The sequence below is a fragment of the Eptatretus burgeri genome, chromosome 5, assembly GCF_056783735.1.
Source record: "Eptatretus burgeri isolate ZD-2024b chromosome 5, Ebu_testis_v1, whole genome shotgun sequence".
Classification (NCBI taxonomy): Eukaryota; Metazoa; Chordata; class Myxini; order Myxiniformes; family Myxinidae; genus Eptatretus; species Eptatretus burgeri.
In genome coordinates, this window is record NC_140965.1 from 22,738,016 (window position 1) to 22,755,428 (window position 17,413).

The 17,413-nt window shown below is 43.7% G+C and overlaps 1 protein-coding gene across 4 annotated transcripts in view; it reads left to right on the top strand.

The window, feature by feature from the left end:
• The window catches only part of LOC147026054 (kelch-like protein 29), a 162,081-nt gene that overhangs the window by 59,488 nt on the left and 85,180 nt on the right, over positions 1–17,413 (top strand). For all 4 annotated transcript variants that reach the window (XM_085881057.1, XM_085881056.1, XM_085881055.1 and 1 more), the window contains exon 2: positions 14,292–14,531. In XM_085881057.1, coding sequence (XP_085737183.1) covers positions 14,325–14,531 — 207 coding nt within the window. In that variant the 5' untranslated portion in view covers positions 14,292–14,324. The remainder of the gene's footprint in view (positions 1–14,291; positions 14,532–17,413) is intronic.

Consider the following 17,413-nt stretch of genomic DNA (forward strand, 5'->3'; position numbering starts at 1 on the left):
ATCCTTCTCAGGTTAACATGTCAGAGCCTCAGTTCCAAAGGTTAAGGAAATGTGTTACTCGGGCTGGTAAAGAGCTTCAAGAATAACTAACAGAATGGAGATAAAAGTAGCATCTCTGAACGTCAATGGAGGCCACAGTTGTGTGCGTCACCTCCAGGTATTTCAGCTCTTCCAAAATGAAAAAAGTGATGTGCTAATGCTACAGGAGACGCATGCAAATCAGTCTTCTGAGGATGAGTGGTGTGAAATCTTTAAAGGTTGTCTTTTTTTCTCGAGTGCGCTTGTTGAGGCCAAGGCTGGTGTGGCAATAGTGTTGCATCCTCGACTCCAGCCTTCGGAGATAACTTGTCAGGAAATTTGCAAAGGTTACTTACTGTCTGTGCAATTTGTCAGTAGTAACCTAAAGATTTGCATGACAAATGTTTACTGTCCTAGTGCTAACTCTGAAAGAGGTGCCTTTCTGTACAAGTTGGCAGAGTTTGTAAGCACCATTGACTTAACCATGTTGTTGTGTCTGGGGGGTGACTACAACTACAACTGCACCCTCGACCCACAACTTGATCGGAACACTTGTGAGCCTCATCCACCCAGTGCAAGGCCTTTGGCACAGCTAATCAAAAAGTTTAAACTGGTGGATGTGTGGCGGGTACAAAACCGTAATATCCGTCAGTATACTGTACATGGGTTTGTGCATCAAGAAATGTTTTGACGATGGCTCGCCGAGACAGGTTTTATGTTATTCATGAAATGGTAAACATTGTTAAGAACTCTTATATAAGGCCGTCTGGTTTTTTCCAATCATCACATGATTGTTATGGTGTGTGGCTTTCCTCATCATGTCTGTGGAAGTGCATATTGGACTTTTAATTTGAAACTTTTACAAAGTGCACATTTTATAGAAGCTTTTAAAATGGTATGGGAAAAATGCGAGTCACAAAACGGTTCATATTTGAACTGAAGACAATGGTGGGACTGCACAAAGTCCCAAATCAAATGTTTTTGCCAACAATACTGCTCTTACAGCACAAACAACGCTTTTGGTGTGATATCTGCTTTACAAAACGATATACTTATCTGTGAGCAGAAACCTGGGTTGTCTAGCATGAATGTCCAGCAGTTGTCGGAGAAAAGGACCCTTCTGGCTGAAATGGTGAAAGAGCGGGCAGCTGGTGCTTTCGTCCGACTGCGGAATGAAAAAAATCCAACTTGATACACCAAACAAAGGGTTCTTCAATTTGGAAAAAATGGTCAAGACCTCTCAACAAATCCATGTTTTGCGCTCTGCTGGTGGTGATTTGTTGACCTCCCAGAGTGATATCAAGCATGAACCACAAGACTATTTTTTCTAAACTCTTCGTAAAAAGAGTTGTGAATGAGGAGAACAGGAATGCGATGCTTGAACAGCTCCCTTCTCTGTCTGAAGACCAACAACAATTGCTTGAGCCTGGCATTTCTCTTGGAGAACTTACTGCTGCGCTCAAGGATAGCAAGGATTTTTTTTTTTGTATACCTTGGTTGAGGCTCGTATGAGAGCTAACACACAACTCACAGCAAGGGGGCATGAGACAAGAGGGCGGGAGTGGAAGGGACAAAACAGTGGGGAACAGACACATTAGGTGAACTGTGGAAGGGAGAGAGATGGGGATGGGACAGGGAACATGGCGAGGAGAAGATGGACATTACAGGGACTTTCAGGAAGGAAAGCAGGGGAATTGAAGGAAGTGGGCTTGGGTGGATTATCGGGGGTAGAAAAGATCGAGGATTTGGATGGGGGAAGATGAGAGGTGGTGGTGAACAGCTGTTTTGAAAGCCTGGAGGGAAGAATGGGAAAGAATAGAGTGAGGAGGTTTATTCCAAAGGCGGGAAAAAAGAGCAATGAAAGAGTGAAGATGAGCAGTGATTCGTAATTTTGGTAGTTTTACCAGAAGGGGGTTGTTGGCGGACCTTGAGCGCCCTGTGGAAATGTGGTGGGGACAAATCGCAGAGAGAGCAGGGGGGGGCAAGGCTGGAGAGGAGTCGGTAGAAGACAGAAAGACCACCGACTAACCTGCGGTGATTGAGTGAAAGGCCCAAAGACTCAGCTTCATTGCGGGAGATGCCGATGATCTTAAATACCCTGGTTTCGACAGCGTGAAGCCGAGAAAGGTGGGAGGCAGGAGCACCAGCCCAGAGGGGAGAGCAGTACTCCATCAGGCTATGGACAAAAGCTTTTTAAGTGGTCAGGAGCTCAAAAGGGCCAAGGAAGGACTTTGCACGACGGAGGATTCCCAGTCGGTGACTGGCTTTTGAGGCGAGGTTGGAAATGTGACTTTCCCAGGAAAGGTCATGGCAGATAGTGAGACCCAGAAGCTTGAAAGAAAAGACTTCTTCCAGAGGATTGTTGAGAAAGTGGATGGGGGGGTTTTGTAAACGGTCCTTTCGAAGAGACATAGTGAGAGTGTGAGATTTGTCCAGATTGAAAGACATGTTCCACGTGTTGGACCAGTTTGTGATTTTATCCAGATCTGCAGTGAGCGAAGAAGCTGCTGCTTGCCGGTCTGAGGGATGACAGATGGTACGGCAGAGGGTGGAGTCGTCGGCAAAGAGAAATAGAAGATTTTCCAGAGAGTCGGAGAGATCATTGATGAAAACCAGAAAAAGAACAGGGCCCAGAACGCTACCTTGAGGAACTCCAGCCTGCACAGGAAGAGGGGATGAAAGAACTCCATTTAGGGCCACACGTTGACTGGGACAGGAGAGGAAGTCTGCGAGCCATGAGTGGAGATGGCCTTGAATACCATGGGAAGAGAGTTTGGTGAGTAGTGCAGGGTGCCAGACTGTGTCAAAAGCACGTGATATGTCCAGGGATACGGCTCGGATTTCCTGTCTGGCATTGAGGACCTCCATCCATTGATGGGAGAGCAGAAGCAGCATATCCAGGGTAGAGTGACCTGGTCTGAAACCAAATTGATGATTGGAAATCAATCCATTGGAGAAGAGGAAGGATTTCATATCTGAGGCGATGATGGATTCCATAACCTTGCTGATGATTGGTAGAAGGCTGATTGGTCTGTAGTTACAGGGATCTGTTTTTGCACCTTTTTTATGCAGGGCAGTGATGTTAGCAGATTTCCAAGCAGATGGCAGATGACCTTGGGCAAATGAGAGGGTGAATAGAACAGAGAGAGGGTGAGCAAGAGCAGAAGAGCAGGCTTTGAGGACACGTGGGCTGATGCCGTCTGGACCGGTTGCAGAATCTGACTCGAGGTTTGAAAGCAAGCTCTCCACCTTGTCAGGAGAAAAGGATACAGAGTCCAGGGACAGTTGGGTGCGACTGGGTAAGGTGGGGAGAGAAAGTGATGGGTTTAGGACACAAGATTTAGCTGCAAACACCGAGTTTAGACATTCAGCTTTTTCATGTGCGGTTTCAGCAGTGCAGCCATTTGAGGTAAGGGAGGGGATGGAGGGGGAACATACACCAGAAACAGATTTGATTAAACGCCACCAGGATTTTGAGGAGGGAGAGAGGTTTGAGAGTTCACACTTGAGATGAGAAAGATGTTGTTTTCTGGCTCTCCTGAGGGTAGATACACACTTGTTCCGAGCTTTGTGGAAAGAACTGAGATTGCCCTCAGTTGGGTTTGCTTTCCATGAGGCAAAGGCAAGTTGTTTCAGGACAACTGCCTCGCCACAAGCTTCAGTAAACCAATGGCGGGAGGAAGGGTAGGACAACTGAACACGAGAGGGGATAAATCTGTGCATGAGGGAGAGCAAGTTTCTTTGAAAGAATTCCCAGGATGAGTTGATGTTTGAGAAAGTAGTGATAGGAGACCAGTCTGTAAGTTTGATGGCTGCTCGGAGACCCTGCCAGTCGGCTTGAGTGAAATGCCAGACTCGACGGCGGTGAGGTGGTTCTCTGATAACAGCCAGAGAGATGTCCACTTTGACAAGGACGTGGTCAGAAGAACCGATTGGAGCAGAGGAAGAACAGCAGATATTGTCAGGGAAATTTGTCAAAATCAGATCCAGAAGAGATGGAGTACCATTGGTTGAGATCCGGGTCGGGAAGTTGACCGATTGAGTCAGTCCCAATGAGTCACAGAAAGCTTTTGCTGAGGTGCCATGGCAGGTGAGAGAGGTACCCACACCGAGCCAACTGGCGTGATGACAATTGAAGTCACCACATATGAGGAAGAGAGAGTTTGGATGAGAAGATAGAAGATGGATGGGAAAGCCCCTGGACTAGACGACCTTCCGGCTGAATTTTATAAGGCTTTCTGGGACATTCTAGGCCCTACTCTTCTGGAGATCTTTCAGGAGAGTGTTGAACAAGGTGAATTGTCATTGAGCTGCCGGAGGGCAGTTTTGTGTCTCCTTCTGAAGAAAGGAAACTGCATGAGACCGCAAATTGGCGGCCTGTGTCACTCCTCAACACGGACTATAAAATATTGTCAAAAGCACTTGCAACCCGTCTAAAGGAAGTCATCTCTTTCTTGATTGGCACTGATCAATCATACTGTGTTCCAGAACGTTCCATATACGATAATATTTTTTTTGGTGAGAGACTTGATCAGTCTCGGTCGAACTACATCTCCTGGTTTTGGTTTATTACTTTTAGATCAAGAAAAAGCTTTTGACGGTGTTAACCATTCTTTTTTGTTTGATGTATTTAGGAGAACAGGGTTTGGGGAAAAATGTATTGCTTATGTTAAGTTATTGTAGAAAAATGCATCTTGTCTGCTGAAGGTTAATAATAGTCTTTGTTACCCTTTCCCCTTTCAGCGAGGAATCCGTCAGGGCTGTGTGCTATCAGGCATGCTCCACAATCTATCCGTTGAACCTTTATTAGTTTTACTTCGGAACTCAGTGTTAGGAGTCTCTCTTTCACAAAACTCCAAAGTCGTCGTTTCAGCTTATGCTGATGATATTTGTGTTGCTATTGCAAATCAAAAAGATGTTTCTGAGGTCTCTCGTTGCCTTACCCAGTTTGAGCTTGCTTCTACTGCAAGGGTAAATTGGAAAAAAAAGTGTAGCTTTCTGGGTGGGCCCCAGATCGCCTTCCTCGTCCCTGCCTGTTTTACCAGGAGGAATACAGTGCAGTGGTGAGGGGTTTAAATATTTAGGCTTATTTCTAGGAATTGAAGCGTATGAACAAAAAAATTGGGAGAACTTCCTGGAAAAAAATTTAATTGAAACTGGCAAGGTGGAGAAGATTGTATCAACTTCTCTCGCTTAAGACACGGGTGTCGATCATAAACAACCTGGTGGTTTCATTTATTTGGCATCGAGTTATCCCACTTGAACCTCCGAGATACTTGGTCACAGGCATTCAGAGGGTTCTGACTGTTTTTTTCTGTGGTGGCCACCATTGGCTGGGCCCAGACGTGGTCTGCAGACCCCGAAATGCTGGTGGTCAAAATCTGATGCATATCCCAAGTCGGATAATGATAATGTGGCAAGGATGAATTGATTCGATTTTGGTGAAGATAAGACTCCGGATCCGGATCTGATCTGAGCCCGATATGTTCTCTTGGATCAGGCATTGCATGGCGGAGGCATGCGTTCTACCGAGTGCCCTTCTAGTTAAGTCTGTTCCTGGTGTACGTTCCCCCATCATCCCTTCCCTTACCTCAAATGGCTGCACAGCTGGGACTGCACGTGAAAAGGCTGAATGCCAAAACTCTGTGTTTGCTTCTAAATGTTGTGTCCCAACCCATCACTTTTTGTACCCACCTTACCAGTTGCACCCAACTGTCCCTGGACCCTGTGTCCTTTTATCCCGACAAGGTGGAGAGCTTGCTGTCAACTTCTATCCTCTCATCTCAACTCTCTCTTCCGCATATGTGATGACTTCAATTGACATCATGCCAGTTGGCTAGGTGTGGGTACCTCTCTCACCTGCCATGGCACTTCAGCAAAGTATTTCTGCAACTCATTGGGACTGACTCAATCGGTCAACTTCCCGACCTGGATCTCAACCAATGGTACTCCATCTCTTCTGGATCTGATTTTGACCAATTTCCCAAAAAATGTCTGCTGGTCTTCTACTTATCCAATCGGTTCATCTGACCATATGCTTGTTAAAGTGGTCATCTCTCCGGCTGCTATTAGAGAACAACCTCAGCGCTGACGAATCTGGCATTTCACTCAAGCCAACTGGCAGGGACTTCAAGCAGCCATCAAACTTCCAGACTCGTCTCCCATCTCTATTTTCTCCGACATCAACTCGTCCTGGGAATTCTTTCAAAGAAACTTGCTCTCTCTCTCATGCTCAGATTTATCCTATCTCATCTTCAGTTGTCCTACCCTTCCTCTCTCCCATGTTATGCTGAAGCTTGTGGCGTTGTGGCGAGACAGTTTTCTTAAAACAACTTGCCTTCGCCTCATGGAAGGCAAATCCTACTGAAGGCAATCTCATTTCCTTCCACAAAGCTTCCTTCCATGGAACAAGTGAGTGTCTCAGTTGAGCCAGGAAACAACATCTTTCTAATCTCAAGTCTGATCTCTCAAACCTGTCTCCCTCCTCCAAATCCTGGTGGTGTCTAGTTCCTTCCACCACCGAAGGTGAAGGAGGTTATGTTTTCAACTCTTTCTGTGTGGTTGTCTGTTTGTCTGTGTGCAGGATATCTCAAAAGAAGTTGTGGACGGATTCGGACGAAACTTGGTGGACATGTTGCATGTGTTACAAGGATGAATTGATTCAATTTTGGTGAAGATAAGAATCCGGATCCGGATCTGATAATTTTTCAAGTGTTTCTTCACCTTTGAGAGATAGGGCAAAACTAATATATAACACGACATCACGAAAAGTTGTGGACGGATTCGGATAAAGCTTGGTGGACAGGTTGAGTGTGTGGCAAGGACGAATTGATTCAATTTTGATGAAGATACGAATCCGGATCTGATCTGAGCCTGATATGTTCTCTTGGATCAGGTATTGCATGGCGGAGGCATGCATTCTCCCGAGTGCCCTTCCAGTTAAGTCTGTTCCTGGTGTACGTTCCCCCATCATCCCTTCCCTTACCTCAAATGGCTGCACAGCTGAGACTGCACGTGAAAAGGCTGAATGCCTAAACTCCGTGTTTGCTTCTAAATGTTGTGTCCCAACCCATCACTTTTTGTACCCACCTTACCCAGTTGCACCAAACTGTCCCTGAACTCTGTGTCCTTTTCTCCCGACAAGGTGGAGAGCTTGCTGTCAAACCTCGACTCTTCTGCAACCGATCCAGATGGCATCAGCCCTCTTGTCCTAAAAACCTGCTCTGCTGTTCTTGCTCACCCTCTCTCTGTTCTGTTCACCCTCTCATTTACTCTCGTTTACTAATTTTACATGACTGCTCTGCATAGAGAAGTTGCAAAACCAGATCGCTGAAACTCCAGACCAATCAGCCTTCTCCCAATCGTCAGCAAGGTTATGGAATCCATCATTGCTTCCAACATCAAATCCTTCCTCTTCTCCAACGGCCTGATTTCCAATCATCAATTTGGTTCACATCAGGTCACTCTACGCTGGACATGCTGCTTCTGCTTTCCCAGCAATGGATAGAGGTCCTCAATGCCAGATGTGAGATCAGAGCCATCTCCCTAGACATATCACGTGCTTTTGATATGGTTTGGCACCCTGCTGTGCTCACCAAACTCTCTTCCTATGGTATCCAAGGCCATCTCCACTCATGGCTCGTAAACTTCTTCTCCTGTCGCAGTCAATATGTGGCCCTCAATGGATTTCTCTCATCCCCTCTTCCTGTCCAGGCCCGAGTTCCTCAAGGGAGTGTTCTGGGCCCTGTGCTTTTTCTGGTTTTCATAAATGATCTCTCCGACTCTCTGGAAAATACTCTTTATCACTTTACTGATGACTCCACCCTCTGCTGTACCATCTGTCATAGCTTAGATTGGCAAGCAGCAGCTTTCTTCGCTCACTGTCGACCTGGGTAAAACCACAAGCTGATACAACACTTGGAACATGTCTTTCAACCCTGACAAATCTCACATTCTCACCACGTCTCTCCGAAAGGACCATCTGGAACTCCCCCCCCCCACCCCATCGACAACAATCCTCTTGAAGTCCTTTCATTCAAGCTTCTGGGGTCTCACTATCTACCATGTTCTTTTCTGGGAAAACCACATTTCCAAGCTGGCCTCCAAAACCAGTCGCCGACTGGGCATCCTCCGGTGTGCAAAGTCCTTCCTTGGCACACCTGAACTCCTGACCACATACAAAGCTTTCATGTACTGCTCCCCCATCTGGGCTGGTGCTCCTGCCTCTCAACTTTATCGGCTTCATGCTGTGGAAACCAAGGCATTTAAGATCTTTGGTATCTCCCGCGATGAGGCCGAGTCTTTGGGTCTCTCACACTCTCACTGCAGGCAGGTCGGTGGTCTTTCTGTCTTTTATGGTCTCTTCTCCGGCCTTGACCCCCTGCTCTGTCTGCTATCTGTCCCACCCATATTTCCGCAGAGCGCTCAAGGTCTACCAGCAACCTCCTTCTGGTGAAACTACCAAAATCAAGAATCACTGCTCACCTTCACTCTTTCATTCCTCTTTTTTTTCCCACCTTTGGAACAACCTCCCACACTCTTCAATCCCACTCTTCCCTTCAGGTCTTCAAAATAGCTGTTGACCACCATCTCTTATCTTCCCGAATCCAAAACCACAATCTTTTATATCACCATTAATCCACCCCAAACCCACCTCCTTCATATTCCCTGCTTTCCTTCCTGAAAGTCCCTGTAGTGTCCATCTTGTTTACCCCGTGTTCCCCACCCTATCCCTCTCCCTTCCACTGATCTCATATCTCTGTTCCCCAACGTTTTATGCCTGCTCCATTTGTTATAAGTATACACTATACATTCTGTGTGTTAGCTATTATATGAGCCTTGACATTATCTACCAAAAATGTAAAATTTCCATAATTTTTTGCATGTAACTCAGTGGCCCATTGACTGGTATTGTGACGAAAGCATGCGCTCTGAGTCTGGGAGGTCAGTGGTCCTTTTCTTTCCTGGGCAGAGTTGTACCAAAAAAAATAAAAATGATACTTTCTGCTTCCTTGTTCTCAGTTCAGCATTTAGAGGATAGAGCATGTACAACCTCCATCAATTGACATCCTCTGGTAGTGAAAGGGAAGAGGGAGATTTCTCTTTGAAATCTTTTGCTGATTCCAAAGAAAAAGGTGACGCCACTGTAGATGATGTTTCCAGAACCCAGAGCGCATTGGTGAGCTACACTGGCCTCTTCCCCCTACTACCCAATCCACCGTCCCTACCGGTGTTGTTTGCCTCATTTGAAAAGTCAAGTCTTGTGTAGTCTGTTGTTTCTGTCTGCATGTCTGTGCATGACAGCTCTTCCATTTGACTTAGACATTGCAACGGCATGAAGTGTAATTTATATAGCACTTCATCAACCAGGAATTGCAACAATACAGTCAGTGTCCATGTACTGCAGACATTTTCCATTGTGTGAAGTTTCATTCTTTGTCCCGTAATAGAAAACCATTTAAGTGAGGCCTCGTTCTCCAGGATTGAGAATTTTCTGTGAAATGATTTATCTCAATTTTTTGTTGTGGCAAGTCACAAATCAATCTCACCACTTCCCTGACCAAGAGTGAAGCAGATCGTAACGAAACGGTTTTGAAATTCCAATCAGATAAAAATCATTTGGCTTCCTCTGGTGGTGATCTATCAAAATGAAAAGAATCCACCGAGGTACATCGTGTGCCTCACATCCAATACTGTAACTGGGCTCAAGCTAATCGGATTGTGGGATCTCATGTGTGAAAATTGCACTGGCATGGCCACCAAATGCGTGTGAAATGCTCAACAGTAAACAAGAAGCTAAATGAGATAAACAATGTTGAATCAAATGATATTCCGGAGATATTTTCCATGCGAAGTCAGCTCAGCAGGGTCAATCGGGTAATAACTTAATATCAGGTTTTAGTGAGTAAATCAAACCGTATATTGACGTTATTTAAAAAAAAAAACATAATTCTCAACATTTATGATGTTCCACTTGCAATTAGAATGAAATCTAGATTTGCCATTACATTACGATGGGAGTTCAAAAATTTCAACGAACCACAGTTGAAGGTACCTTTGATATACATACTTGGTGGTGGAATGGTTGGAGTGTTTGCTTCAAGGTTGAGAGGTCTGTGGTTCAAATACTGTCATACCAGAGATTTTCAAAATGGTGCATGCTGTTTTCTTGCTTGTTGCTCAGCATTTCGAAAGGATGGAGCACGACAAAACAACCATCAGTTGGCAACTATTGCACGTGCTTTGATGGGCCGAATGGCCTCCTCCTGCCTTAAAGTTCCTTGGAAACGAACTTGCATTACAAAACGACGAATCCAAAACAGTGGCAAACAAAAACCTTTCCTGGGAAAGAGTTAAAGAAGCAAAAGGGGAAAAGAGGAAGAAAAAGATAAAGGAAGGAAACAAATTGAGACATAAAAGATAGAAAGAGTAGAAATAAGAAAGGTCACACAGAGAAATGTATTTCTCAGCAGCTTTGCACATTATTTAGCATAATTAACTGACAAACCAATCACCTGCAAGAATGGATTCAGATGGGAGAAAAATGAGCTGATATTTTATACTGTTACAGTTTCAGGGTCCGAGGGGTCCTTCACGAACGCCCAGTCCTGAGGCCGCCAGACACAGATAACTCCATGCAACGGCGGGTTGCGAAGCAACCATGAATGCCAATTGCTCTTGCCAATCCTGGCAGGGGTACACTACCTCTCATGGTACTGTTTCTGGTGGACTGACCGTACCAAGCGAGCTTCGTGTCCTCAATGTGTACATGTATTAACTTACCATATCGGGTGCAGCTGAGCACAGCTGCCAAGTATGCACTAGCTAAAAGGAGCAAATTAGTGGGGCAGAACTTCCCGGCTATCTTGTGTGTGGACTACGCTGCACCAATGGAGGAAAGACAGAACGAGCTGAGTACATTTCTAATATATGCAATTTATTTATAACCAGTAAATACAACCCAACGCTTCGCTGATGGGTCAATAAAGTGGGGGGGGAGGGGCGAAAGTGGGAGGAGGCAGGTGGTGTAGGGTGAAAGGGGGAAGGGGAGACAAAGAGGATGGAGGGGGGGGGTAGGGGGGGAGGTTGGGAGAGTGACACCTCACCAAACATTGCTATTCACTGTGGGAGAGAGAGAGAGAGAGAGAGAGAGAGAGAGAGAGAGAGAGAGAGAAGAGAGAAGAGAGAAGAGAGAAGAGAGAAGAGAGAAGAGAGAAGAGAGAAGAGAGAAGAGAGAAGAGAGAAGAGAGAAGAGAGAAGAGAGAAGAGAGAAGAGAGAGAGAAGAGAGAGAGAAGAGAGAGAGAAGAGAGAGAGAAGAGAGAGAGAAGAGAGAGAGAGAGAAGAGAGAGAGAAAGAACGAAAAAGAACGAAACTCAACTCGTCTGCATGGCGAGACTCAGCTGGTTGGCATTGCAACTCCACTGCAGGGTGAGTTCCGTGGCCAGAGAGAGACAGAGAAAGGAAACTCAGCCTGACAGTCGCACAATGAAACCCCACCTTCTCATCCCAGATTGTTTGCATCTTCCTCTTTTATCACTTCCTGGCTCATGTTTCCTTCTGCTGTCTTTGCCATTGGTGTTCTTTGGCTTAATTGGCAGGGAAACTTGGGCGTACCGGCAATATCATGAGCTCAAACAGTTGCTCCACGAGTTCCAACGAAATCAGCATGAGCTCTCGAAAGTAAACCGGATACGTTTAAACGGCACCCATTTCATTCTCCCACCATTTTTCGTGCTGCAAGTTGTGTGCTCTTTAAAGAGAACATTTAAATAAATACCAAAGGGAAGGACAAAATGGGGTTTCAGGAATGTTGTGTTTGTTTGTTTTTAGACACAAACAGGATGGCAGGGAAGCCGAACCGTTTTATCCATTACAAATGTAGATATACAGTAATGCACAATAAAAATTAAAATTTGGAGTGTTTTCTTTATTCCTTGCACAGGATTCAAGTTCAAACCTGGACGGTGATTCTCTTATTGTTACATGACTTGCACCGAGGGTTTGTTTAGCAGAGGAATATTTACTCCTCGCAAAGATTCCCATCAGCAAACCTCGTTCCATCGGCTAACTCTACTTTTAGCCTTGCTGTATCTCTGCAGCTCTGACAATAACAGGGGGATTTATCAGCATTTCTGCTGGCAGGTCCCATGATATCTAACACACATTAGAGATGCTGCGAGGAGTGCCAGCACATCCACTGAGCTCCTGGTATCTCGTTTCGATGCCGTGCTTTGGGTCAGTTTTGAATGCCAAGCACAGCAACAATTAGCTCAGCCTTTTGATAAAAATTTAAGACGATGGCAACCTTTGTCATGGTAATGGGAAGAAACAAGCATGTTTCGCTAGCAGATGCTGCGGAATATTTGTCTCCAATCCTTCCTCCGTACCATATACCCGTACCTTCCCGACTATTCTCCTTAATACTCGACCACTTGGGATACTATAATTGGAGGTGTGACTCGTGACAGTTCTGTTTGTTGGATTACTGCTCCTCAGAGAGAGAGGCTCACCATAAAAAGGAGGATTTTCTCACCACTCAGGAAAATACATTTTACCTTTTTCTTTTTTCATTTTAATGCAATGGTGGGAAATTCGCAGGAGTGAATTGCATGGAGAAGTGGACCTTTTTTCACAAGAAAAAGGTTCCTATCTAATTCGTCATTAACAATGAAAAACAAAACGAGATGCCACAAGAGCAATGCATTAGACCACGGGTACAGATAAATGAAATGAAAAGTGCAGGACTAGAAAATAATTGTGGCTGCTTAATGGGAGATAATTTGTGGGGGGGGGGGGGCAGTGGTAAATTGATTCTGGTAATGGAACATCACGTTCAAGAGAATCGTACCCAAAATCTCACATCACATTAATAACTGGAACAACACTCGGTAGAGCACATACCTCCACCAGGCTGAACAGTTTATGTTTTGTATACCACCTGTAGGCCACATCTGAATCCATACCTGAACCAAAACGTAACCAGCTTGTTCTTGTCGCACAACCAACTCGTCCATCAAGGTTCGTTGAAATCCGTCCACAAACTTTTTGAGACATCGTGCTTTATATCGTTTTTGGCCCCATCTCTCAGTGATGAAGAATCACTGAAAAAAATTCGAGCATCCGGATCTAGATCTTCACCAAAATTTAATCAAGTCTTCCTTGTCACATACCCAACCTGTCCATCAAGTTTCGTCCGAATCTGTCTATAATTTTGTGAGATATCCTCCTCGCAGACAAACAGGGGTGAATAGACAACCTCCGTCCACCTTCGTTGGCAGATGTAACGACAAAGGACACACGCTATGCTACTAAACACTATAATTTCATAATTGATGAACAGTTTAGTCCAGAAATAAAGAATAAATGTTTTTTTCATCTTTTTCTTTTTTCATACATTGAAGAAGTCAACAATGTGAAATGCATGAAGTTCGAATGTCAGCTCGTCAAAAGTTTGGTAACCACTCTTCTTGTTCCATTGTTTGTATGCAGCACATGGATGTGGGTTTGTACATGTCCTTACAGGGGTGCGGCAATAATGCCCTCTCGGTTAGAACAGAAATTTGGAATTTATTCAGGGTTCTGGCTCACCTATTCTTCTTCTACTCTATTTGGAACTCGCCTACTCTTCGCAAAAGACACACTGAGATTTTAAAAGTTCATCAATGCTCGGGCTGGGGCACGTGGCTCAACGTCCATCCGAGGGACAACGCACTTTGTGATGTGATGAAATGCCCTGCCTGCACAACACCAGGGTGACAGTTTATAGTTGTGCTGACATTCAAACCCAGGGTAGACCACTCATAGGGTAATGTGCATACGTGGGCCAAGCCGCAGTTGGCCTGGCATCGTTCAAGACCTCAATCTGATGTGGTCTGTTTTTATCACAGGAATAACGTTTGGCAGCACTTGCTATAATTTGTCTTTTCTGAACAGTTTGTCCTCATTTGACGTCATAAATAGAATAATCCGTTTGAATTGTCATTTCAAGAGAAAGAAAAGCCTAATGTGGAGATTTAAGGAAAAAAAGTTGTTTTTTGGGGGGGAAGGGTGGGGATGAATAATTTGTCTGCATTGCAAAAAATAGAGGTGCTTATTAATGAAAGCCAACAGTGGTCCGAAAGAGGATACTTTAAATGAACTGGAGTGCTAAGATAACTCAAGATAAAATGTCAACAAAAAGACATGGAATAAAAAATTTCCAATGAAATACATTATGAGGAAATTAATTTAAACCATAAAACGAGTCGATGACATCATGAACATGTATCTGCAGGTCCCTGACGAGGTCACTCAGCAGTTGGACTGTATGTCTCACTTCGACGGAGCACCAAATGGCCGCCATCACCAAGCATACTCTGGGAAAAGGACAACATCATCATTTCCATCGCTGGCTAAAGGTCCAGCATTACATCCACGTCCTGGTCTCCTGCCTATCCCACCTTTACCAAGACCAATGGTGGACATGGAACACACTTTTCAACCTGCTTCAAATACCGTGGGGTCTTTTCACAAGGTGGGTTCATTTTGATCAATGTAAACTAATTTTATCAGGTTCTTTTACTGTGGCCAAGTGATGAGTAAAGTGGAATATGTTACAGGTCCGTTTATGGTTCAAATTCAGCCGAGGTCAATGGTAGCAAATATTGATTAATAGAAAAATCCCACTCCAAATGAAAACCAGTGTTTTAAATATAATCCAGGAATATCTCAGAGGACAAAGGTGTGTGTGTGTGTGTGTGTGTGTGTGTGTGTGTGTGTGTGTGTGTGTGTGTGTGTGTGTGTGTGTGTGTGTGTGTGTGTGTGTGTGTGTGTGTGTGTGTGTGTGTGTGTGTGTGTGTGTGTGTGTGTGTGTGTGTACAAATTCATTTACAATAAGACTGAGTGAATGGGTGAGAGAACACAAAGTACCAAAACACACAAATTGTTTTATGGTTTGCGGTAGATAAACATGTCAAAAGGAGAGTTGTTGATTTGAAAATGAAAGTTCAAATTAATAATTCAAAGCTAATTTTTAAACTAATCCAGAGACACCTTCAAACACAATAAGTTATTGTTGTAAAATTGACAAGACGGGTAATAATGTTGCAATGGAATGTAAAACTTTAAACATTCAAACACTTTTGGAGGAATTAGACTTGCAGAGTGGACCTCACAAGACCTAAAAAAAAAATTTTGAAAAGTAAAATAGACTTGACGCAGCACCATGTAGATCACTCAAAGTGTGATATCCTCGATTAACACCATAAATGAGCATTCACTTACTGGATCCTTAAAATGCACAATAATCCTCAGAACATGAAGTTCATCATCTGCAGGTGGAGAATGTAGCTTGAATTCCTCATCAGGCAGTATTATAGGGACAATAAAACCAATTTTTTACAAATGCTTACAAAACTACCAGAAAAAGGGAAGTTTGATTTTTTTTTAATTAAAAAATTCTGGATCATTCATCACTCCAAACCTGCAATCAATTATAATAATGTAACCAACAATGCCATATTTAGATGAATTATGAATTATGTGAAAACAATTCCAACAAAAGAATTTTTTTTATATTCATCAATAGCAAAGGTAGCAGGCATTGCCAGGCAACGCAGGGTCCCTACTTCTACCCCTTCCCCTCCCTCCTCCCACCCCCCACCTTCCACCCACCCTATCCCTTCCTCCTCCCACCCCACCCCCTCCAGAGTGGGGGGGGAGGAGAGAGAACGGTGAGGGGAGGAGGAACAGTTAGCAAGGAGAATGACATGTTATGCTTAATAACCACACAAAAACACGAATGTATGCATACACACACCTATATCTGCATTTTATTATGAGGAAGGGGGGGGGGTGAGGAAGGGAGAGATAAAGAAAGAGAAAGAAAGAGAAAGAAATAGAGAGAGAAAGAAAGAGAGAAAGAGTTACAAAAAGACAGAGACAGAGAGGGGGCAGGTTCGCAAATAGAATGATATGTTAAGGTTAATGACCACACACACCCAACTATGTGCATACACACACACACACACACACACACACACACACACACACACACACACACACACACACACACACACACACACACACACACACACACACACACACACACACACACACACACACACACACACACACACACACACACACACACACACACACACACACATAGAAAGTTTGATTTGAAAGCTTCATCAAATAAGCTCAGGTGGCATCAAAATGTGAAAACTTTGGAGGGGGGTGAATACTTTTGCAGGCCACTGCAAGATATTGAATTATTTATTTACTTTGTTGTTTTTTTTAATGTGAAATACACACGTCCCATTTTTAGCTGTGGTTGGTGGCTGTGTCCTGATGAGATGTGCAAGAATACATATTTGATCGGGTTGAATTTCGAATTTGGTCTGCAAGTTGTATCGACACCAATGAGGCAAGGCAGTGGCGTTGATGACTGTTATGGCAGGAATTTACAACCGACAGGGTACGAACACACAATGGCCTAATGTATTCAAAATCTTCAGTAGGATCCTTAACATTCACAGGTGAGTGCTACTCGAAGGGAGTTGATCAAGTATAATTCTCTACATGAAAACATTGATAGAAGGAAACAATAAGTCATATGAAAGGAGGGAAAATACATTTTGGAAGGCTCAGTGAAAGGAACAAGAGCGAATAGAAGAGGTCGAGGTCTGATTTGAGCACATATGTAAATGTGGGAGGTTCTGTTCCATGTTCTGCCACAGTGTGTCCCTTAATTTTTGATTATTTATTAGCAAATTCGTCATTCAAGCTTTAAAGTGGCAATTTTGTTATTTAATTATTTACCATGTTTTTATTTTACGTATTTGCTCAACGTCAAAATAGTTTGGTGATGTCAAAAAATTACATCTGAAAAACAGCTTTTTTTTGAAGATTTTTCAAAGTTGCCCAAATAACATTTTATATTATACGGTACTAACAAAAGTATCCATCCCCAGTGACGGGAAAAGTTAAATTTATCAATTTAAATTATTTCATGGATTTTAAAAAGGTTAATTGTGTTGCACTCTTGGTTTCACTCAGAGCCGAAGATCTCAGCTACTTGTATCACCCATTGTGAAATGGTGGTGAACACATCAGAGGTTTGATTGTCGAAAAAGAGGGCAAACGAGATCCATTTTAAATAGTGTGTTATTCCATGAAGATCTGCATTAAATCTACTTTAATCTGAATGTTCATGTTGATTTTAAAGATTACTGGAAGGGATAATAAAGTGACAACATTGCATCAAGAAAAGTTAAATAAAATTGCAAAATAATCATTCGGCAGCTTTTCAAATGCAGTGTGGGAAGTGTCCGCCGTAAACGGGAGACAGACACCACGGTTCCCATTATATAATAGATTATTATTATTATTACATCATTTGGCTACAGTACGTCA